This window comes from Artemia sp. Qi Xiang Cuo, chromosome 19, assembly GCF_049724085.1.
Source record: "Artemia sp. Qi Xiang Cuo chromosome 19, ASM4972408v1, whole genome shotgun sequence".
NCBI lineage: Eukaryota > Metazoa > Arthropoda > Branchiopoda > Anostraca > Artemiidae > Artemia > Artemia sp. Qi Xiang Cuo.
Genome location: NC_142812.1, coordinates 24,796,633 through 24,822,271, shown reverse-complemented (window position 1 = coordinate 24,822,271; position 25,639 = coordinate 24,796,633). Strand labels below are relative to the sequence as shown.

Here is a 25,639-nt window from a genome sequence, read left to right as displayed (position 1 = left end):
CCTCCTTGACGTTTTCTGTTGCGAGAAGCATCTCTTTGCATAGCTGAGATGATTGTAGTTCTGGGAATTCCAAACTTCCGTGATAGTTCAGACATTGATGTCTTGTGTCTCAAATACTCATGCAATGCTTTTTCCAAGTTTGTTCGACAGTAATTCTTTTTGTATCGGCCGCGAGTCATTTCTTCTTCAGGCTTGCGTCTACTTGATTTTTTGTCTCGTTTCACTTGCTTGTCTTGATTGCACTGGTTCTCACACTCGTCTGTAGTATCACCGATTTCGCCAGCGTTATTGTTTGCATCACTAGAATCTAAAGACTCCAAGCTCCAGTCAGAGGTATTGCTGCTAGAAACGGAATCACTGCTAGATTCATGATCACTGCTAGACTGAGAGTCACTCTTGGTATCATCAGAATCTCTTTTCATTCCTTTGTCCCAAATTTTCTTCTTGGCTTTTTTGGTTTTCTTGTGTTTCTGGCGAGATTTCTTCATCTTTCTTATTATTTTCATTTTTTTCTTCAAACGACAGTGCTCGGTTTTGCGGCGTTTTTGACGTTCATCTTCTGACCAGTCACTGTCTTCAGTTGACTTCTCTCTAGACTTGGAATTTTGGACAAATGTGTACTGCAGCCTCTTCATTTCTCGTGGTGGAGGCATCCTAAAATATAAATATGGTATCAGTGGCGTAAATTCAGAAAAATGCTGGGGGGGGGGGGGCAAACTTCAAAGATTTTTGCCACCTCACGGAAGAAAATTTGCAAATTTTCACTTTTACTTTGTGAGGAAAGTACAAAACTATGCTGATTATATTCTGTTAAAAAAAAAAGTAAAAAAAAGAAAAAAGTTTGAATTGGTGAAAGTTTCTAATTCAGAGCGAGTGGATGGCTTGGAAAGAGCATTTCCTGCCGCGAAGTAGCGGATATTTCTGAAATATTATTAAAAACTGTATTACTTCTTATATTGGACCTCTAAGACTCCTTTTTAGGGAAGCAAATTACTTAAAAACAAATATTGTGCTGTGAAGGGTCTAAGCCAAAAAAGAAAATTTAGAATTAGGAAATGTCATTTTGTTTTGTTAAGAATGGAATTGAGTGAAGCTCTAGAACAGGGTTTTCTGGCGCGAAGCACAGTAGCATTACTATCAATAAACCGAATAATTAAACCAAGCTGCTCTTTTTTCGACAGATCTTTCGTTTCATCTGCGCAGATTGCCCAATATTTCTTAATAGAGCATCTTGTTTGTTCTTGCAAGAGTCAGCCAGTATGCTTATAAGACTGTTTTGGTAGTCGGGACTAAAATAGCTTCCATACCGAAGTTTTAGTTTTTGCTAAAGATCTGGGTTTCCCTCGGTCATCATTTCTCGTATTTCTATTAAATTACCTCGATTGTGTGAGTCGTCGTGTTCGTCATGACCTCAAAATTGGAGCCCTTGGCGTGCTAGGGCACATGCCACTTTCGTAAGTGTGACTATATGCAGGCGATTTTCCGCTATGGCTTTCTTCCTATTTGAATAGAGAGTTGTAGCTATTGACTCAGATGTGCCACACTCAATTGCTTTATATTTGGTCCAGCTGCGATTTGCTTCGTTATGAGCTTCTGAAGCCTCGTGTTTTTCAATCCTTTCGAATAGCTTTTTCCAGTTGTTCATTCCTGTGTCGACAAACACTACATTATCAGAACCATTTCCATGATTTCTTGTTAAGGAAAAGTGCCAACAGCAAAAGCAGTAAATGGCGTCTTCTTTAATAGAATATTCTACCCATGGTTTTTTCTCATAGGCTTTAGCAGAAAAACGACGATCGTTTGTTTTGGGGTATTCGGCTTGCTTTGGCTGGTTGGGTGCCTCCCTTTTATGGTGGGAGATGTCAAGATTGCCCCTCAATATCGTATCCGATGCATCGGCTACACTTCCACCCTAGAAAAATATCCAGTGCTTTTGCTTTTAAACGTTTTAACTTTATTCAGAGGCTGATAGCTCTGAAAGAGTTGGTCCCTTAAATAGGTGTCTAGGAGACATAAGAAATAATGGAATTTCTTAGTGAAATATTTCTAGAATTTCCAACACTCCTCAGCAAAAAATACTGTTTTCAAGCCATTTACTTCCATTTATACAGAAACTATCGCCACTATAAACCTTTTTTCCGTCGGTAGCGTTTTATCTTTGTTGGACAAGTTTCGTCGTGCTCGCCCTCCCCCCCCCCAAAAAAGTGATAGTGACACCCCTGCTCCTAGCTTTTATTTAGCTTTTCTGCTACTGTTTAGTGTTACGTATTGGCATTTCGCCCTTAATAGTTTTTCGTTTTTGTTATTGCATGATTACTAACGTGATGGTCTATTAAATAGGGTGCCTTTTCTCTCATTTATAATAATACCTTTATTTCCGCCAAAATTGACGATAGCATACAAATATCTTTCGACTGATCATTTAATACGCTCTAGCATCTTCTGCATGTTTAAGCGCCTCCAAATGCTCAAATTCTCAGTTTTTAAAATTTGGTAAAATAATCTAAGCTAGTCAACTGAAATTTAAAAGGGTTAAAACATATATATCGTTTTTTGTCAGTTTAACTACGAGTAGAATTTCCTAAATTAAACGATAACATAATCCAAATAAGAAACTCAGCAACTCTATACAACAAAATTCTCGTAGTTGTCTAGCTTATCAGCAAAATGTAGGAGGGCATGTCATAAGTTTTGTTTGGGATGAAGCATACTGAAGTGAATCGAATGCTTCGCAATGACAGCCGATTTAACTTTAAAAAATAAAATTTTTTCACAGAGCAGCACTTTTTATTTATAATAAAACTGTCAATTCAAATTTATTTTAGGTCTTTTTCATTCCCTTTTTGCACCATACCCAGTTTCTAGGGTGAGAATATAACAAGAGGTATAAATAATGGTGAGCGGCCGCCTAGCAAAAATGGCTGGGCCTTTTAATGGAAAGCATTTAATGCTCTTTCATTCTCTTAAGCTCTTCCAAAACTTTTTGCCATAAATCATGTCTGATAAATCAGGCTGTAGTCCCTGTAGTCATCTCTGAAGTCCTAGCCTTCCCCCCCCCTCCTTGAATGACACCTCTAGCCTATATCTATAATTGTTTGTTATATGCTTGGTTATATGATTTTCCCCACAAAATTTGCGATTTATACATTAATCCAAAGTTGTAGCGCGAAATTAAGATCTTACTTCTGTAGGCTAAACTTTAGTTCTCATCGAATTTATTGCATGAAGCAAAGGCTATAAATATATTAGTCAAACCATAAATGGCAAAATTACACACCTCACTTGGGCCAGCTTCTGTTGCTGCCTCGGTTACTGCTACACTATCCACCAACTTAGCTTTTTTAGCCGGTTGACTAGGTATACAAATATCGATTATTTTTCTCTGACTCATTGCACACTCTTATTCAACAAATGAATTAATTCAATACTATCTGTACTTGACAATGCTAGAGAAAAGACGAGGCTCCGGGCTACGCGTCATTTCGTATATGATTTTGTATTCGATAAAATTTGTATTTTTTATTCGGATGAAGGATAAATAAGGGTATAATCTAAAAAATTCTGGGGGGGGGCAAAATCAGGTATGGGGGGGCAAAACGATGTCTGGGGGGGCAACTGCCCCCCCCCCCCCTGCCCCATAGCAATTTACGCCCCTGCATGGTATGAGGCCAAGCGGCAGTTCCTCAGATGATGGAAAAATCCAGTTTCTGTAAGTAAAACTTCAAAGTTTAAAAAAAAAACCTTTTGTTTAAATGTTCTTTCATTAAAAATTGTTGGGAGCTCCTTTCGTGTCAAAAACAGGAAACTGACCAAATTGAATGTTCTTTTCATATCTGGGTTTACCAGATATAGTGTCCACATTTCACACCATCTAAATATAACAACGGTTCCAATACATGGTGCTCTAAGTCACGGCTAAGCAGAGCTATCCCGTTTTGAAGGAAAATTTCGACAGTGGTTCCGAAATTGCACTTTCGAATCATCGGTGCCTTTACCCTACAGGAGAAAGGGGAAAAATAATATTGAAATCAAAGGAGAAAAAACTGTTTGTTGAGAATTTCAACTTTCAGCTCTGGACCAGCATTAGATTGACTATTGTGCAGGATGTCAGGGATTGAATTTATGCTGCAATATTTTGGTGAAGCTTAACACCAGAAGTTTTTGGGCCATTTTTAAAATCCTCAGCCAGGTTTTACTCTAACTTTCTCTCACTTCTTGAATTGTTGCCTGGTTATGAAAAGTTTTAAAGATTTCATAATTTCCTGGGGTTTTCTTTTTCCATAATGCTTCCACGCTTGATGTTTTTTTTATAAATTAGTCTAGTAAATGAACTTTTAAGAGGTTTTGCAAGTTCAGAATAGGTTTGAAAATTAATGTTAAGAAGACTAAGTTGCTAAGGCTAAGAATAAGTGAAGAGGAAAAAAATGATGGGGTAACAAGAATACTGATCAAGTAGACAGCTTCACATACCTAGGTAGTATTATTAGTATTGATGGCCATTGCAGTGAAGATGTTAAAAGTAGAAACACATAAGGCCTAAGGTGTTTTTTTTTCACAGTTGAAAACAGTTTAGAAGAATATGAGGATAATACTACAAACCAAGAATAGAATACTAGAAGCTACTGTGACGATAGTGGTGAAGCATGCTATGCACATTCCAAAATCAATCACTGGTCCGACAAGGGCCTTGTGCAACCTCACAAAAACATAGGGAGACCTACTGGATATAGTTTTTTTTAAGAACGCTAGGAAAGAGTTTGCATGAGACACAGTCTTCATGCAGTTAGAATAGAATTTGCGGTGGTTGTGAACAACAATTCCAAGATCTGTTTCTTCATCCTCGCTTTGCAGCTCTTGAATGTTATTTACAGCTGGATTGACCATAGTATACTTGAAACCTGGGTTGGACTTTCAAAATGAATAACACTACATTTGTCAGTATTAAAGCTTATGTGCCATGTTGTTGTCCAGTTTCGAATATGGTCGAGATCTGCTTTTAGTGACTCATGATTGACTGTACCAAACAACTTTAAGTCATCAGCATAGAGTTAGATGATTTGTAGTTAATTGAAAATTATCATTTATATAGGTATTGAATAGGGTAGGTCCTAAGACACTACCCTGCAGGACACCACTGGCGACTCCACATCTCTCAGAGAGGATTAATTCCCCTCCATTAGTAGAAAGCCTCACTCTGTGTTCTATCTGTAAGAAAAGCTGAGATCTAGCCCCCAAGGTCTGCATTAATTCCACATGAGATGAGTTTTATGTTATGCTTTTGCAAGGTCAAGCAGCAAGACATCCACAGGTAAGCCCTGATCAATCAGATCTGTTATAACATCATAAGACTCCAGAAAATTTGTTTCTACAGATTTTACTAATTGAAAACCATATCGGCTGGGTGATAGTATCCAATTAAGTCTGAGATGCTTCATGATAGAGTCATTTACCACTCTTTCAAGGATTTTATTAACAGCAAAAGTTATACTTATGGGATAGTAGTTTTCTGCTCTGGCTTTATTTCTCTTTTTGAACAAAGGGGTGAATGCTGTTTTCTAATCTGTTGGCATTTCCTTGGTACATAGGGAGACTTTGAGTAATTGGGAGAGTGGCTTAGCAATGGTATCAGCAATTTCTTTTAGAAGACGTGGATGTAACCTATCTGGCCCAACTGATCTGTTGACATCTAACAATTTAAGTTGTTTGAGGATACGACCTAATTTTGAGGATTTGAACTATGAATCTCAATGGGCTCCATTGGATGGTGGATTTGTGTGAGTTCAAAATTAGGTAGCTCTGTATCTGATGTGCTACTAAAAACAGACAGAAACCAGTGGTTCAATTCATCTGCAATTTCTTTGACATCTGTTAGTTCAGCTCCTGAAGCAGTTTGTTTAGATATTGGTTGCCGACCAGGACTTTTACATGACGCATAGTGTCAAATTTTCTTTGGATTATGCTTGTATTCTTTTGCTAGTGTGGCTTCATGGTTCTAGTAAAGTTTCCTGGTTGAATTTCTCGACTTATCTCTTGCTCTTTTGAATTTCTTGGACTGGTTGGAACTCTCAGTTGCTTTGTATTTTTCCCAAGATCTCTTTTTTTTTATTGAGCAGCTTTCTCCTGTTAGATACCGAAGAGTTGCTGTCTTGGATTCTAAGTAAAGTTAACTTGAAATTTCCTCATTGGTCCTCTACTGATCCCTGTAAAATGTCACTCCAGTTCACCATTTTCAGTTCCCTCCTGATAGGACTGTAATCTGTGAAGACCCTTTTAATAAATCTATTAGTCACAGTCTTTAGTCAGAGCTGTATTTCTATAGCAATGTGAAATATTTTCCAGAGAAATTGTCTAATGATTATTTTGGGTACTAGACTGACTGATTGTATCTCAAACAGTAGGCTCTACGAAAAAAGTGGTTCAATCCTGCTTTCTAGGGCTATAATGAAAAAAAGGTTGAGGTGGCTAGGGCATGTTCTGCAGATGAAAGATGACAGACTGCCAAAAATTGTCCTTTTCAGCCAACTGTCTTGGGCCAAAGGAAAGGAATGTTTTAAGGGAAATGGGAACTTTCTGAGAGTGTAAAGAAGAAGGTGTTGGATAGACTGCAACGCAGGAGGACCGTGCGTTGCTGTGTTGGCCTCAGGCAGCTTGATGCTGCAGTGAGTTGTTAGTAGTAGTAGTAGTCGTAATTTCAGTGGCGAGAAATGGTAAAGTTTTAGCCTATTTTGCCGAAAAAGTTCTGGTACAAGATGTTTCAGCATGCAGTATTTTAGCTTTAATATTTTATCAGCTCTCTTAAAGATTGTCAGTAACAAGTTACATCTCTTTTTTAAATGTAAGAAATAGCCAAAAAATATGCTTTGGTACATAAAATACTGATAAGACAGTAACATGAACTTTCAAAGGTCCATTATGGTATATCTGACCCTATTAGCAGGAAAACTGTGGTGCTGTTGTGAAGACAGCAATTATTATATTTAAAAAAAGCTGCAAATGGAGAATCTATATCTATAATTCTTCTTTTCTTTGATCTGATTTCTTGGTAAAATTATAGACAAGGGAAAATAGTTGCATTCTGAAAATGACTTTCGAAAATCAATTTTGAGCTTAGATTATATCCTAAGAAGGTGTTTCATATCTCTGCTCACTCCCTGTTTCTAATGCTTAAAAAATTGCAATGAAAACGGGTCTATGCTTGTCTTAATCTAGGAAAAAAATATACTTTTCCTTAATTTTGGTATGAGCTGTTCTTTTTTATTTTAGATTTAGAAAATGCAATTCTAGTGTTTTAAGTAGGTTCTTAAGCCATAGTAGGATTTTTTTAAATTGAAGACGCAATTTTCTAAATTCTTCAAAACCTATAAATCTGCTCTTTTTCACTCTAGACATGGGAAATACAATTCTATTGATTTAAGTAGAATCTTAAGCCAGAATCTTAGTTTTTTTCTTGAAATTTAAGACACAATTTCTTAGGTTATTCAGAATCTTATAAATCATAAATTAGCAATGACCTGCTTCTACCTCTACTACAATTCTTAGGGAACTCCAGTCTGTTTATGCTCTGCTGTACATTTAATTTTTACCAGACAACAGCTCTGTATTGATCTCTGTGTTTTGCTGATTTGGTATTTACTATTCTTCTTCATATCCTGTTGCCAGAATTTGTTTTTAAACCATTGAAATACCAAGGACATAAAAATAAAAGCAGCTTTTCACCCTGGACCTATGTTAGATCTTTTGATAACTATAAACTGCAAATTCTTAAAAAAAAAAATTTGTCAGCTGCTTCAAAATAATTAAGTTCTTAAGTTAGTATCGCGTTTTCGTGAGTCAACTTGATAATGGTGTATATCTGTAATAATTCAAATTTTAGCAATCTGCTGATTCCCAAAAAAGCAACACCTTCTTTTGCTGTTTTCAGTCATGTGTTTAGTTTGTTAAACTATCCCTATAAGGCTAATAACCTTAGATGGTAAGGATCAATGGATTATTAGGGTAATGCTCCTGGTTTATTTCAGAAACGTGAAATACATCAACTATTATCTATTACAGAAAAGTAATCCCAATAGCATGTTCTTGTTTATTGGAATTTAGCCAATAAATTGGGAAATTGCCGTTTTAGCAGCAGTGGGGAGATAAATTTTTCTAGAGATGACTGTGCTTGAAAAAGAAGTTGTAGGCATAAATTTTTCTTCAACTTGAGCCCTTTTACACGTTGTTATTGTTGTTGTTGTTGCTGAGTTGCTTTTTGACCCGGAAGTCCTTGCAACCCTGTCTATTAGTATTGACCACTCTGAGCAGTTGGCCAGTAAGGCAAATGTTGCTATTATTATGCAGGAACGTGCTATTCTAGTCTATGTAAAGAATATGAAGGAAGAGGGATTGAATTCATGCCAGAATATCTTAATTCAACTGGAATTGAATGCGGACTTGATTTTGTGAGTGATTTTGATTAATCAGGGACCCCATTCAGGGACGAACTGGTTTTGGTTTGGCCCCAGATGGATTGCCAAAAAAACACGAATTTTCATACTTTGTCATCTTTCACCCATAAAATATGTTCTAGACATGTAAAACTTTCTTTCACTATAGCCCTAAACAGTGGGATCAAAGAACATTTTTGTACGGCTTACTGTTTGATATAGTTAGTCAAACCATTACCTAGAACCGTCCATGGACAACTCCCTTGGAAAACATTTAAATATTTGAAAACATTAAAGGTACTTATTTTTTGAATTTTAGTAGGCTGTAAATTAACTTATTTTATTTTAAGATAGAGATATGTTTTGCTGTTCGAATGCTGGTGAGTTTACTCAACTCTATGCTTATATACAAAAGGTTGCTTTTTTTTTTTTTTTTTTTTTTTTCTCTCTCAACTTGGCTTCATTTGCCAATGGTTGACGAGTAGTAAGCACAAAAAAATTCAAACCCGCAAAATCACAAAAACTATAGCCTTTGGCTTTATCCAGCTACATTAAAGGGGGGGGGGATAAAGTTGCAATGACAGTGATTATTATGGTGGGAAGTAGCATTGATTGGGAATCAAACCATACATTCCTTTTTTTTGTATCTGATTTCTGTCTTGCAGTGTAAATTTACTATCCCCTCCTGCTTTTGTTGTAAAAAAATGATTTTGTTTAAATCAACTTTGTTTAAATCAAAAACACCAAACGATTACCGTATCAGTCTGTATGATTGAAGGCAGTAAGTGGGCCTTGGCCCTTTCGATACCCCTCCCTATCCCTGCCTGCCTTTTATCATGTTGTTGGCATATTGCAGATTGTTTGAACTGAAATATCAAATAGTTCGTGGTAACGAACTGTAAGTAAGGAGCAATGCGAGATCAAAGTAACCAAAACTCTAAGAAACAGAGTCTTGATAACAATAGATGCATAAAAGAATCAGATTTTGATGCTTATTCAAAACATGTAAAATTCATCAAATTTAATGGTACCCATCAAAAGTTATGAGCCTGAGAAAATTTGCCCAATTTTTGAAAAAAGGGGGAAATACCCCCAAAACACCAAGTGATCTTGATGAAAATCACTCCATCAGATTCAGCACATCAGAGAACCATACTGTAGAAGTTTCAAGCTCATATATACAAAAAAGTGGAATCCATTTTTTGCCTGAAGAAAGATCACGGATGTGTCTGTCTTTATTTCTTTTTTTTTTCAATTTGTTTTTTCCAGGGGTGATCATATCGAATCGGTGATCTTAGAAGATCAGGAGAGGGTTCATTTGACCAGAAATAAAAAGGTCTAATGTCCTTTTTAAGCGACCAAAAATATTAGAGGGCAGCTAGCCCCCCTCACATGCTCATTTTTCACCAAAGTCACCTAGTCAAAATTTTGAGTTAGCTATTTTGTTCAGCATAGTAGAAAAATCTAATAACTATGTCTTTGAAGATGACTTAACCCCCCACAGTCCCTGGGGAAAGGGCTGCAAGTTATAAACTTTGTCCATTGTTTACATATAGCATTGGTTATTTGGGAAGCATACAGACGCTTTCAGACGGGGTTTTTCTGGTAGATGGGGGGTACGTAGGAGGATCTTTCCATGGAGGAATTTTTAAGGGGAAAGGGAATTCTCCATAGAAAGAGAGCCGGGTTTCCCAGCATTATTTAAAAAACGACCAGAAAGTAAATAAAAAAAAACAGGTTTTTTTTTTTTTTTTTTACTGAAAGTAAGGAGAAACATTAAAACTTGAAACAAACAGAAATTATTACGTATATGAGGAGGTCGCCTCCTCGTCAATACCTCGCTCTTTACGCTATAGTTTTTTTTAGTACTTTTTAAAGAGCTATTTATTCTGATTAAACGGTCTTAGTGACTCTGGAGTAATTCTTAAAGAGTTGGGACAAAATTCAAACTTAAGCATAACGAGCGAGGTATTGACGAGGGGATGACCCCCTTCATATGCGTAATAATTTATGTTCGTTTTAATTTTTAATGGTGCTCCTTACCCTCAGTTCAGAAGAAACTTGTTTTTATTTAATTGCAGTAAAGCAAGGATTTTCGATCTGTGTTATCCAAGGGCCAAATTGTGTATGTAGCCCCTCCAAATGCAAAGGCAAAATTCAGTTTCTACAAACCATGCTATGCTTTGAAATGGATAGTTCTGTTCTAGTTGATGAGCTGCCAACCCTTTTTGGATCTGCAAATGCTTGTCTGCAAAATACTTTTGACAATTTTGCACTACTCGTGCTGTTGTTTTGGCTATGGAGCTAATATTTTCTTTCACCTTAATAAATTGATTCAATGCTTGTGTACCATAGGAAAAGGGCTCACTCAAAAATAAATTTGTGAGCCCTAGTGAATTTCTTAATTGTAAGTGATTGGGGGGGGGGGGGGTATGAAGGTCATTGCCATGTCTTTTTAAAGGCTATATCATGCAAGATTGAAAGACAAAATAGTTATTTTTATTGAGAAATACTGAAATTTACAAAACTAAGATTCTGGAGGCAAACTCTCTGAAAATTAATAATGATATTAAAAAGGAATTAGAAAAAATGAAAAAAATACGTTAAAAAAAAAATGAAAGTAAAGACGTTGCCTTAGACTTTAGCCCCCCCCCCTTTGGAATACTTTGATAGAATGAACATTTTCCTGCTTTTTGAAACACCCTAAGGAAATAATACCCTCCCCTCCCAAGGATCAGAGCTATGTTAGTCACCACAAAAATTTACGCCAGATACTTGAACCATTTTATTTATCTATTTCACGTATATCTCTCTCTCGTATCTCTTAATATTTTATACAAGGGAAGGGGGGGGGGGGGCTTTCTATCCATGTTCTCTCTGCTGTTTTTCTAGTTTTTCATTATGTTCTATTTTTTCTTGATTTATTAAATGTAATCTAATGGAATGGTTTGGAGTATTCTAGATTCTTACAATTTAGTATGTCTTAATTTCCAGTCTAGAATCATTATTTGTACTCAATTTGTTTATAGATTGATTTTATTCAATATGTTTTGTATTAGTTGACTTTATGAGCTAAAACACAATTACAGCGTTTGTATTAATAGTGATAGCTATTTTTTAATTTATTTGGCAATTTAACAATAAGTTTAAACAATAAAAGCACATGCACCATCATATACCCCTACCCCTGCAAGCCCTGTGGACAGAATTACAGGGAGAGAAAAAAAGGTCTTACAAGGAAAGGGAAATGTGACACTAAAACCTAAAGGAACCAAAAATAAAGACTCATCGAGTTTAAAAAGAACAAAATATATGGACACAATCTGTAGTTGTGTTGCAGCATTAAACATTGGTATTTTGTTGTGCTTTAGTGTCTTTTTATCCCTCTTTTTCTTTCAGTGGACTGGCTTTAAGTGTGAGTACATTTGTTTAGTTTATTCATCTCTAACAAACTTCATTGTTTGTAAACTTTATTAGGCTGGTCAGAAACATACAATGTAAGAGTGTAGTTTTATGCCGCAATTAAAAAAGAAAAAATACTCCTTATTATGCTAAGGTCCTTTTCCCTATCTCCCCTTTATTTGGGTCTGCCTATTAGGTATACCAAGAAAATTCAAAATTTCTGAATATAAACTTCTTACGTTCTTACCAATTCAAAACCAGCTTACCAATGTCATGACCTTACCAATCAAAATGAGCTTGCATCACTGAACCAATCTGTTCAGTAATGTCATTTCAAACTTAAATGGGAAAATTAACGTTATTTAAGCATTTAATGGATTAAACTTTGAGCTGGGATCCACAAAACTCTTGAACTTAATCTTGAACTTGGAACTCTTGGAAGCAATTGTTGGAACTGACTTGTTCTCCGTTTTTTTTTCTTAGACACTTTTCAGTGTGGGAAGTTCATAAATAAGAAGGGGGGGGGGGCTATCTTGGGACAAGTACTTCAAATGTGAACTTTAGCTCTAAGTACTTCCAAATTGAGTGCTTGAGCATCAGATATTAAGTAGCCGGACAAAAATTAACTAGAGTGCTTGTTTTTCCAGTCGGTCAATATTAGGAAGTTGCACTTGAACACCTTGTTTAATATCGACTGATAGGTTGTTAAACCAGTTTTTAGATTTCTTGAAATTCTGTTCTACAAAATAGAGTTAAGGCTTTTTTGTAGCTGGTGTAAATATGGTTGGACTGCTTGAATGAAAAATTTAAGGTAAAAAATATGGGATTGCAATTTACAATGGCCCTTTCAGCAAGAAAGTGCAGTGGGGGACAGTCATACTCGTTTTTGCGCATCCTTCTTGTTCACTTTACCTCAGTGGTGTATTAGGATATCCGTCCCGGGGGGGGGGGGCAGCTAAAAGCTACTGGAGGTCCAGAAACTTGCCAGTAACTAAGTATATTGCTGTCATAGTCCCCTTTTTTAGCTGATTTATTACTATGCTTTTAAAAAGCCAATATAATGAATTTAATTATGCAAACTGAAGATCTCTAATCCTGCTAATCCTTGAATCAGACACAAAACAACATACACACTGTAAATGCTTCTTATACTTTAATTCGTCTGGACTTCCTCCCGAAGTCACTTAAAGCAGCGTCAATATCCACCTTGACATAGCAATTATTAGACATATGTGCAAGACCAACCTGTCCTCTACAGTCTGATTTCAGAGATATTTTTTAAGCTGCTTTAGCATGCTAAATGAATGCTCTGCAGATGTCGTTGTAACAGGGAAAACACAATCAAGATGCAGAGTTGAAAAATAGCGATTGTCGTACGCACCAAGCGTTTCAGAAACTTTATTGGCATGGCAAGACTTGCCTATAGACCTCTATTTGGCTTGCCAGGCAGTTAGCTCAGCAAGGAGGCTAGTCTCAGAGAAAAAGAACTGCAGCTTCGTCACAATCTCGGCTAATGCAGCTTCAACAATAAAATATGGGAACAGAAGTTGAATTTGAAATGCGGTGGCTCTGTAGATAAGAAGTCTAATATCGAGTTCTTCCTACAGCTGCTCGAAGTATGGGGAAAAGACTAAATCTTTTTAAAGGAGAGAAGTGTCTGAAGAGGTGAATCACCGACGTTGGTGTCTTGAGGCAAGTGTCCCAACTCTTTCTGCTATCTGATCCACTTATCCTTAAAATGAAGGAAAATCCACATCCTCTTGCTCTTTTATTACAGACTTACATACATCTATATGTTCACAGTTGGAAAATTTAATTTTCCTACTCTAGATAAAAAATTTTCTTCTGCAGAGAAACGGGAGTTTAAAGCAGAATGAAACTCCCTTTTTCACAAGAATCAGAGGGAAAATAAGCTAAACTAGGTAATCACTGCTACTAAGGAGTTGGTTTTCGTCATTAAACCTGGATTGGACTGGTTGTCCACAAAGCTTTCCAGTACTGCAACAAGAGCAGGGAACAGCTCCAGAAAAGTGGCATTGCTATCATGTCTTTCAACCATGTACCACAAAAGCGAAGGAGCTTTTGCTTTTTTGTATGAGGCAAAGCAGAAGATAATGACTCAGTTCGTCTGGGGGAATAGGAAAAAAACAAGGACTTCTTGCAAGTATCTATATACAATTCGAATTAAGTCCAGCCTGGAGGCCTTCACCAGGGCAAGGTTTTAACAATGCCTGTAAATGGCAAATGGATACTGCTTTTGTATCACTGCTTGAGTGCCCTTGTACAAGCTTGATATGCTAGAACCTCAATCAAAGCCAGTTTTAACTAACTTGTCTAATCCAAACTCTAAGCAGAATCTATTAAAGACCTGCGCCAGTCAAGCCATTTGCAGTGCCAAAACGCAAAAAACTTTGCTTCATGTTTGATGATCGTCATATAAACTGACAATAGAAGCAAGCTGTTCTTTTGAAGTTACATCACTCATCTCATAAGCAAATATCGAAAAATACTTTGCAATTTTCGCTATATTTAAAATCGCGTCCTGAATGAAATTGCCTACGCTATCAACGACATCATTCAGCCTATTTTGCGCTTTTAGCAGAGGATTCGAAATGTACCTGCAATTTTGTGTTTCCGCAATCCATCATCAATCGCCACAGCCCTCGAATACCCATTCTTTTTCAACACTTTTTGTAGGAAGATCACTTTTTTCAGTTTGGTTTTTGATTAAGGGTCTGCGACTGAAAATTGTTATATTCACTAGTTCTCCTATGATATCTCTTCAGGGAATAAAAAATTGTCTTTCCCGTTTTTCTGTAGAAATTATCTTGTAAGTACAATTTATTACTGGGTGTTTATAATTGAGCTATAATTAAGTCAGTCTAAAAGCTTAACAAATTGATTCATACAAACACTTAAGGATTCTTGTCTTGGCATCAAGACATGATGGGTTGTTTTTTTACTATATCTAAATATGCCGTGATCTAAGAAGAAATTCGAATCAAATAATGCTTATGGAACTTCCAGATTAAAAAAAACCATTAATAAACCGCCAGGACCAAAACTTGCAATCAAACGAAGCATATAGAGGTTAAAATGCTACAAGAACAAATGTTTATTTATTCATTAGCCTTATAGTTAGAATTTTTTGCCCACACTGATGCTAAATTATCTGTTTTTATGTATTGTGGATAGATGTTGTACAGTAAAATTTAATGGTATTACCAAGTTAGATTACTTTAATAAACTTAAGAATCAGGATTGAGTCAAAGAATGAAGAAATAATCATGAATAAGCTCATTTAATTGTTCTAAAAAAGATTCTAAGGTTTTGTGGGTAAATCAATATTTCTTCTTATGTTTTCCTCTCTCTATTTGAATTTAGAGTTATCTTTTTATTTTCGCTTACATCTATTTCTTCTATCACTTTTTCTTCTCTTTTCAAAGCTCAGTTGTCTAGATTGAAAAAATTAAACAGTTTAATTTAATATATTATTTCCCTATGGTATTGGTAATAGTTACAGGTTAATAGTTTGAACTCAAAACCCTGAAAATTCAATACTTCACATTACGCAAAGTAATGGCCGCCAGGCAGTAGTCATGAGTCAGGCAGTTCATCGTACCAAACTGTAAATTAAGGAGCGACTCGTGCTAATAATAATTAAAACTCTTAAAAAAGAAGTTTTGATAGAAAAAATATACATAAAAAGAATCGTTTTTTTTATGTTGATTCTAGCTACGGGAAATGCATTAGGTCGCATTTTAATCAATAAAAGTTGAGCCTGTATCTCTGAGATTGTAAGAAACATCAAAGCCCATTATGGAATCCTTACACAGTTGCTTGCTCAAGTTTTCGTATAGACCTATCTGACTTTTCAGATATATGTCATAGCACAGGCTTTTCGAGAGTCTCGAATGAAAGTGCAGGGATTAGTGACAACGAAAAGTTTCTCTGCTGCTTGCGCTTTACTGGAAGCAATACAAATTTTCAAACATATCCTTTTGGTCAAAAAAGAAAGGGGGTGAGAAAACACTGCATTTTTGTTTATGGTCAAAAACACTATTTTGAACAGTTCACGGCAACACGGTGTTTCGTTCTCAACTCCATTATTATGTAGTCTCTAATATGTGTCCGAATAAAATATCATTCCCTTGGAAAATCACGTAGTTGAAGGCTGTATTGGAACTGTTAATGTTTCTATTGTAAATTATGATTGGAACAGTCATCAGAATACCCTGTTTTAGCACAGTGATGCTCTGCTTGGCAATACGGGGCCCGGGATTCGATCCCCGCCACAGCAAGTTTGGGCGACAAGCTTGCTACCTGTCCCTGTATAAGAGATCCAGCAACTAAAATGTTGATTCGATGCTCTAAGCGCCAGCAATGGCTCTGGAGGATCGTTATCCTTTTTTTTTTTTTTTTGTCATCAGAATAGTAAGGATTTGCATTTTTTGTTACCGATCTGATAATTTGAAGGGAGAACCAAGACTTCAAATAAAAAAAAGTAAATGGTTAGGTCTCCTGCAGACTTTGTATAGGGTGATGAAACATATGTTGTTTATTCTCTTTAATTCCAAATTTTATAGAGTTTCAATAAAATGATGGCCACTCCTCAAGAGATATTTGAGATCAGCGTATCTATTGGAAAGTTACTTAAAAGAAACAACAATTATTTTCAGTCGGAAAAGTGATGAAAATATTTTCTAAGACCACACTTGCTATACATGACGTATGAAGCTAATAGAAGAAATAATATAACAAATAACATATAAAACCAAAAAAGGGGTGAGAAAACCAGAATTCTGAGAATCCTTTACAATATTTGAAAACGAAAGACCAGCGAGTATTTCGAGTAGGACTTCCACCAAGTCGTCCTAAGAACTTTAAAAAAAGCGTGAGCAAGGAAAAAAAAAAAAACAAAAATCTAACCTTTTAGAGTTCACTCTACAAGATCTGATCAGATCTTGTAGAGTGAACTCTAAAAGGTTAGATTTTTTTTTTTTTCTTAGCACTGAGGGCGACTTTGCGGAGGTCCTAGTCGAAATATATGCTGGTTTTTCGTCTTCATATTTTACCACTGGCTGACAAAATCCTCGTTTTCTCACCCCTTTTTTGGTTTTATTTATCATTTATTATTTCCTTTCCTCTCTTAGCTTCATACGAAAAATGATGATTCCTAAGAATTGTTTTGTTTTATTTCTATTGTGTGCATTTTTTTGTGTTTCCTTTCAGTTTATAATATCTCCTTTCTTTATGCATTTGATTCTTCAGGAATGAAGTTGAAGTCGTTGTTTAAAAAAAGCTCAGCGAAATCAACTGGATCGACATCACCCTCAGAGAATCCTTCTCCTTCACCCAGTAGAATAGCTTCAAGGTTGCCTGTTCCATCTCACTTTTTAAGCCCCCTACGAGGTCAGCTGGCATCGCCAATATCACTTGACAGTTTTGGAATTCCTCAGGAGTCACCTGAGGTTAAGAATTACAGGTAAAGAGATCTTCGAGAAACAAAAACTTGTTTTACAAAAATTGGAAAATAATGTAAAAATAAAAGTGAAACCAGAATGAAAAAAATCCAAAATAACAATTAATACTTTTTTATTACGTTTTGTGTGTTTTGGTAGTTGGCCAGGAGGATTTTTGTTCCCAGAGCTGATCATATCATAGCTGTGAAAATAGAATATCAGGATAGAGCTAAATTAAAAAGGAAATTGAAAGTTCTAGTGCCCTTATAAATAGCAACGTAGATTACATCACACTCAAGTGCTTGATTTTGGCCTAAATAGGGCCTAAATGCTATCGAGCGTAAACTCTTAGATACCATAGTCAATTACTTGAACTATCAACAATCTATTTTCATTTCCCTTTGTTTCAGGGGACATACAACTGCACGGTTGAACATTCGTCCAAGAACTGATTATAGACCCAATTTAAATGAATTAATAAACTTGAGGCCTAATGCATTTTTAAGAGGAGGAGTGCCATTCGGTCTTTCTGTGGGGAGGGAGAAGGGGAGCTAGAATGGAAAAAACAATATTTAAAGGTCCATGTTTTCCAACTATTCTTGAGATGCCATTCACACGAACCTTGAGTAATTCCCTCCCCCTTTCCAATCTCTCTGTATTTGGCATTTATGAACCCTCGGGTAAACCATGTCTATCTTAAACAAATATTTAAAAACTGAATTAAAAAAAATATTGTAAATAGAATAGTCTCTATATTTTATGGTTCTTCAAAATATGAAAAACTTATTAAGCTCAAAGTTACCCACAAAATATTACTCCCACAATAAGGTCTATATAATGAAACAGCTCGTGGTAACTAACTGTTAGTAAAGAGCAAAGGGAAACCGGAATTTTAAGAAAATTACATTTTAATTACAATAGATGCATCAAGAGAGTTCTTATGCTGATTCTAAATGTATATAATTCATTAAGTTTAAATTTTTTCGTCAAAAGTTACCGGCGCGAGAAATTTTATATACAATGGAGAGACATTTAGATGCAAGGCAGATAAACGCCCGTAAAATAGAGTAAGTCCAGCTGAAAATTACATCGTGGAATTTAAAGTGTCCAAGAACCCTGAAATAGGGATTTCAAGGTGGAATCCAAGAAAAAGCAAGTTTGTGCCATTCCTGAGAGGGGAGGAGGGGTCGAATCGAGTATGTGTGTTTTTTTTTTCAGAGGTGATTATTTCGAACTAGTGATCGTATATTACAATGAGGGAGTTATCTTAATTTCTAGTGCTCTGTTTAAGCAACAAAAGAAATTCTACCATCGTAAATTGTCTTCCGTCATTTAGTGTGGCAAAATGACAATTTTTATGCCAAAGAGGGTCAAGGTGCTGAGCAAAATATTTTTTTTGGGGGGGGGGATGTCAGTAGGGTTTTTCTGTAGGATGGATGATACCTATGGTCCAGGCATCTTTATGCCACTAATTTCGAACTTTCCATAAGTGGTGGATAAGTAAAATAAGGAGGGAGTGTAACTCCCTATTCAGGAGAAGTGTAAGATGTGTTTAATATGGGTGTTTAGAAATTGGTAGCTCCCATCTTATTGCGGGACGTTAGTTTTTATGTATCAAAATGTTCTGATTGAGCTGTAAAGGTGGTTTTTGTAAAGACGTTCTGATAAGAAATTGAGCCGTAAAGAGGGTTTTTTTGGTGGGGCTGCCAGCCTCCGTATTATATAAGAATGCTCGCTTTAATGTTAAAAGCAGAAACTCCTAAATGAGCTCTTGTCCTTGAAGCGTCGGTTCGCAAACAGAAAAACAAATTGCTATACAAAAATGAAACTGGTGTACAAAGTGGGGGGTGAAGGGGTTTGAGGCCCTCTTGTGTTTTAGATAACCCTCAATACGATAAAACAACAAAGACAAGCTAGAAAACGAGAGTTTTTCATTAAAATGCCTCAAGGATGAAAGGCCTTCCTCATTCATAATTGCTTTAAACAACAGCATTTTCAGTTTTCTTCCGTTTTTTTGTAAGCTCAATTCATTCAAGTTTCCATACGGTCAGTAAGTTACATACAGTAGAAGGGGGGTGCGAGTGTGGATTTCTGACCTAATTCTGTTTAAAAAGAATCCCCCCCCCACCTAAAACATTCTGAAAATTTGGTTTTAAATGCTCTTTGCAATGCATATTAATCTGCCTTAAAAGCTTTTGACCACCCTTCCCATTCACTAAGGGCTGTACTGCTTTGCCCATATCACTTGAGACGTCATTTAGGTACTTTAATTTGGGGAGGGGAGGGGGATTAAAAACCAAGAAAATATCTGACAATTAACATCAAACCCAAAGAAGAACCCCATTTTATCTCCGTGTTTGGTGAATTTCCTGTTTTTTGCATGTAGTTTAAGAATTTCTGAACCTTTGGTAGGGATATCTCGTAAAAAAATGATATCCCTAGACTATGTCTACAGAGTGAAAAATTTAGGGGGATCAGCTAGTTTCTGTGCAATTTTTTTTTTTAAATGTCTTCGGGCTGGATAGTCGTTGAGATGGAGTAATGGAGTAATTTTTCGATTCAGGAATCTGGTCAAGCTACCGAACATATAAGGTATAGAAAAACTATTGACTCGCTCAAAAGTATAGAAAATAGATATATGAATAAAACTTTTAAGAACTTGTATTTAATCATTTTTGAAACAGTCTGTGGAGATTAATGTAGCAAGCTTTCTTAATTTGGTTAATAGTAAATGATTCGCCGATCCATTTGCTATACATAAAAAAAAGAGATTTAAAAGATATGGCAAGGCCGTATCCAAGGGGAGAGTTGAACCCCCCCCCCCTCTTGAACTGCTTGTCCGACTTGTAAAAACGTAACAAAAGCGAATATAAGCAATTTTTTTATGCGTTTTTTTGTTGCGTTTTTTATGCGTTTTTTTTTCACCTAAAGGCTGGGGTTTTCAAAACTAACACTAAAGTGGTGGGTTATAGGATAGGTTGGAGTTAAGAATTCTCCTGGATCTGTTCTTTCAGGTTTAGTTGCTTAGTAGCAGAGTAGAGGTAATATAAAAAGCGAAATGTTTCTCTAAAGATGACACACATTTCATAGCGCGCAATTTGGGAAGTTTCCCAACCGTCAGATCCATAGTTTCAGTTGCTAATTGGTTTTCCGTCGGAAACATTTGTCATTGCGCCTGCACGAGGGCGGGGTCATGAAGCTTGTGTGGTTTCAGATGTGTCAAAAATCTTCAATGGGGAGTATAGGAATTTTTGCTACTGTATGTTACTTCTACTGTGCTTAGTAGGTTCATAGTAAGCAGGAAGGGTGCTTGCACATACCTTTGGTTACAAGGAGTTTCTTCCCAAAATTTACGGGGAGACAACACCAATGGAAGACCACAGTTTCAAGATTTAATTGTTCCAATATAATTGAATTTTCTATCAAAAACAAATTCCCCCCCTTAAAAACAGGCAAAACATTTGGAAGATAAGATATTATAAGACAAATCTTAAAAATACACGCCGTATTCTTTTCCAGGGGGAGCAGAGGCCTTTTGCTCTGCAAGTACCTGAGCTTAAGCTGGATATTAAGTCAAAAAGTCCAAAATGCTTAAGCTGGATATTAATATTCTAAATCTCGGTTAAAAGGGGTAAATAAATTTCAATTAAGTATCGCAAATGTCATGAAAAAAGAATGAGGAAGGGAAGTTCCGTGCTAGATTTTCAATTTTGTGCACTAGTTATGTTTTAATTCCTGAATTAATCAAATTAATATTCTTAGTATCTAGTTGCTGGAGACCCCTTTTGTCTAAGATGCTCTCTCACATTAGTCAACTTTTTATGTCAAAATAAGCAGCTGTTCAGTATTCTGAAAATTTTTGATTATTTTCAACAGTTTATGGTCGTATTTTAAAATTGATTTAATTATATTGTATTTGTCACATATGCTTTGGTTCATTTTTCTAATAACATATGGAGAAAGAATTTTAAAAACTCATTTAAGATAATTGTTTAATTGTGTTACCACCAATGCTAATAAAAATCAGTACTTGCGGCCTGAGAAATTGACATATGTTTTTAGCGAAAAAAAAAAACAAGTGCTAAAAACCTTAAGAATGATTTTGCACTTGCATAAAAAAAGCATAAAGAAAGTTCCTGTTCGAAAGGCAACTCGGCGAAGATCACATTTTAAAAATGCATTTAATAGACTCGAATGTCAAAGTGCTTGGTTGTCGTTAATTACATACATAAGTTTGATTTTTCACAGACCACACTGCGTTTCTTTGACGAAACGAATAAGAGTTTCAAATAGGGATAAGTCCTTTATTAGACAGTGAAAAAAAAACTATTAAAATGACAGTGAAATTTTGTTTTTCACTATCTAATAAAGGACTTATCCCTATTTGAAACTCTTATTTGTCACATTCATGAGAATAGCCCTTATAAATTGATCAGCATTTTTGGCTGTCAAATACGAATGCCAATTTGTATCCGGTCAGTCTGACAAGGTCCATACTAAAGTGTAACTTGAAGTACCAAGGACATCAAAATAAAGATATTTTTGTTCTGCCCCCATCTTAGATCCAAAACCGGAGTTAGGCTTTTCTCAGGGGGGGGGGGGCCAAATGTAGATTTTGCCAATCCCTGCTGTACCATCAATACTGTAAATGTTACAATTTTTGCCCTTAAATATTAAAATTTTTAAAACTAAATTTAAGTTTTATATGAAAAAACTTAAATTTAATATGCGCAGACTAAGTAAAGGAAGAATAGAGAAAATATCGGAAACTCTTTAAACCAATCATACTTAGGAATTAGATTTTAAACAATTAAGGAACTGCCAAGAATAATTAAAATCTATTAAAATACGAAAGTCCAAGGAAAAAGTGAGAAACTTGTATTCCCTGATATTACCTAGTGATTTAGCTTTAAAATAAAGTTCCTTGTTTCAGCTACAATTGACACTGTGTGTCAAATAATGTCCAAACCTTCTGTAGGGATCTATTCCACATGCAAATTGGTTAAAATCTACACACGTTTCTTATATTTTTACGTATCTGTTTATATATTTTTCCCGAGTATGCTAAAGAATGGCTGCTGAGAGATGGTTAACACACGTGCCAGAGGTCCAATTGTTCCCTTCTATGTTAGATTTTATCTAAAGTTGTATGATGAAACTTTCTTTATAGAGAGTGTCGAGCTGAAGAAAACATTTCTATCAGCAAGTCTCGTTCTGATCCAGCACCTTTCCAATCCCGTCATAAAGAAGAAGAAGAAGATAGAAACACATCGATTGACAGCTTAGATGTAATAATACAGGGAGAGTCGAGGAAAAGAATTCCACTGCATCCTATGAGAATAGCTATGAGCGAAGTCTTTTTAACACCCGAGGTAGAAGTTGGATCAGTTTCAGAAACGGCTAGTTTATTTTCCTTTTATCATGACTTTTTGATGATATTATGCTAAGTTGTAAAAAAGGATAAAGATTCTCCAGGGCCATTGCAGGGCATATGAAGGGTCCTACAGGGCATAGGGCGTGTAATTGATTTTTCAATTGCTGGATCTTTTACAGGGATAAGTAGCAATTACGTCGTCTAAAGTCGCAAGACAGAAAACCTTTAATTGTTTAAAAGCTCTTTTTGGAGGTAGATTTGTCGACTGCTTTAACTATAGGGAGTCCCCAAATATCTTAATGCTTTTAAAAGGGGGTCTCTTTCATATTCGGTTCAATATGGTCCTTAGATTCATTTGTCACTACTATGGTTATTGTGATTAAAAAGAACGGTCCCTTGAAATTTGAGGTGTTTGGCCAATGCTTGTCACTATTATGTTTGTTGTAATTAAAAAGATATTCCATTGGAGAGTGGGGTACTTGAATTTGAGGAAAAATGAAGACCTGGGAATGTATTACTCATGAGACATCTTCTCTTAGATATTACAGAAATATTTTTGGATATTTATTTTGTAATTTTAATATATTAATTTAATGTCAAATAAAGCTGTTAGATTTAATTTCAAAAATCAATAAAAATATCTGTATTTATTCTTTTGAAGTGACGTTTGTTTTCTTGTATTAGTCGTTGCTGGTAGCAAGCAGCCTCATCAAATGGTGTCTTCATAGCCTCTTGTTTTTCCACAATTTGATTTGAGTATTCAAAATTTGGAAAATCACGAGTCACGACATGCAGTTTTACAATAAAGATGGATTTTTAATTCACCCCCTCCCCCGCCTTAGGGCTGGTACATCGTCTGCGCTTTGTTGAGCAGTAAAATTACTGCTTCAGATATTGCCAGTTGATATTTCTGAAAGTTATTTTTATGCTCTTTTTAAGATGATTTTGTTTTTTACTCTATTGCTACATAGATTGCTTCAAATATTAGCAATTGGTTTTTCCGAAAGTTTTATTCAGCTATTGAGTTTCGTTGCGTTTACATCGAATTAATTTAAAAAAAACGGACAACTGTTGAAAATGCTCTCCGTATTTAAAAAGAAAGACTAAAATTGATGTTCATTTCCTTTGATGGTTTTTCCCTTGAAGTTTGCTTCTTATTTTGATTTTTCATATTATCTTTTTATTTTTTTTATGTAGTATCTAATTTTTTCCTAGTGTCTTTTAATCTTATTTTGATTGTATAGTATCCATTTACTATCTTTTTAATTTTTATTTATTAATACCAAATGTGGTAAGCTCTACAAAGCTTGTCGCACAATCATTCCTTTTTTCATTCATATATCATTCCTTATTTTATTTAACGTTACGTTGAAAATAGAAATGTTTGTCCAAATATATCTTGTTTTCAATAGAGTACGAATGAAACTCTAGCTGCGAGGGGATTCGAGGCACTGTTGGCACGGATAGCACCATTCCAATTTGCGGCAATTTCGGTTTGTCAAAGATTTGCTCGACTATTTATTGTAACTTCTGATTATTTTAGGTTTGATTTCGCCATCCTTTGTCGTTTTTTTTTCGATTTAAGTTTGACTTCTTATAGAAGTTCTTTTCTGCTCGTTTAAAGTTCCAAACAGATATAATTTAACAGGATAATTTCAAAAAACACGTATTAATATTAAATACGAGAAAGTAAAAACACAGTAATATTTTTAGCTATCCAATGAAACAATTGAAATCGCTTAATTATTTTCGATTAGTCACAAAAGTTTGGCTTCTCATCTATAACACTGTACATATAGTATTGGAAAATAGGGCTTCTCTCTTAGCAAATTTACTGAGGTTACAAATGCCTCTAGTATCATAATAAATGAATCACATGGTGCCACGGTGTCTGAACATTGCTGCGTATATCCGTAACATTCTTTCCACTTTTCTTTCAGACATAGTTTTAAAAAAGAGTAACATTTTCCTTTATGTATCTTCTTTATTTTGTTTCACTAATATTTACTTCATTAAAATTATAACAAGCACAATTTTTTTTATATGGAGTACCAGACTAACTAAAAGACCCCATACTTTAAAAATGATAAAAGTATTTAAGGTAAACGTATATTTTTTTAATATTTAAGAAGTAGTTCGAAATGACAATCCATATATTGTGAGCATTTAAACCTGTGGTGACGGACTCAATCTTTTGATAAGTCATTTTCCTGTTAAAGACGCATTGCTGGGCCGTAACATAATACTATTTTATAGATAATATTTTTGCCGGCATTAGCGCCAGTTCCGCCAGATACTTTTTGGATCCAACCAAAATATTTAAGCAAATATATATGTTCTGAATATGCTTTTCTTTCTTCAAAATAACCTTATACTTGTGATACTAAACTCATTTTAAACTAAGACCAGTTTTACAAATGATAAATTGTTGGGTGGATCGAAAGCTAGTGGATATTGAATATTAGGGTATATTTTGTGGTTATATGTCCGATTATGTACATATTTACAAATGCAATTATTTCATGTCTGTTTTTGATTCACTGAGACTTACTTATGTCTTTTTATATTAACAGGGTGTACAGTCTTCAAATACCGGGAAGTATCAGTCGCAGCAGTTGACACCATATTATACACCTGAATCTTATGATGCCACTGACAACCGTCATGTTACTGAGCTCAAAGTTCCTTATCGAGAGACGGAGGTATTGTTTATTTACTGTCCCCCTTGTTTTCTTGGTACATTTCGAAAAATCGGCTGTTTAGATTCTACTGAGGGCAACAATATTTATGCTTGAAAATATAACTTTTTATTATGATTAAAAGCTTTAATCGCTCATGAAATTTTAATCTCTCGTTGACTTTAACATTAAATTAAATAAAAAAAACAAGTTTTTAAAACTAACAGTAAGTAATACCATTAAGGAGCAAATTACTCGGTAAAGGGGGTTTTCCTCTACTTAAACCCTCGGTCTTTAAGC

At 35.4% G+C, this 25,639-nt stretch overlaps 1 protein-coding gene across 1 annotated transcript in view; it reads left to right on the top strand.

The window, feature by feature from the left end:
* Nucleotides 1-25,639, top strand: part of LOC148940643 (cytospin-A-like) — a 104,136-nt gene that overhangs the window by 26,355 nt on the left and 52,142 nt on the right. Inside the window, exons 2-4 of the mRNA XM_089105031.1 lie at nucleotides 17,097-17,310; nucleotides 22,458-22,686; nucleotides 25,235-25,363. Coding sequence (XP_088961157.1) covers nucleotides 17,097-17,310; nucleotides 22,458-22,686; nucleotides 25,235-25,363 — 572 coding nt within the window. The remainder of the gene's footprint in view (nucleotides 1-17,096; nucleotides 17,311-22,457; nucleotides 22,687-25,234; nucleotides 25,364-25,639) is intronic.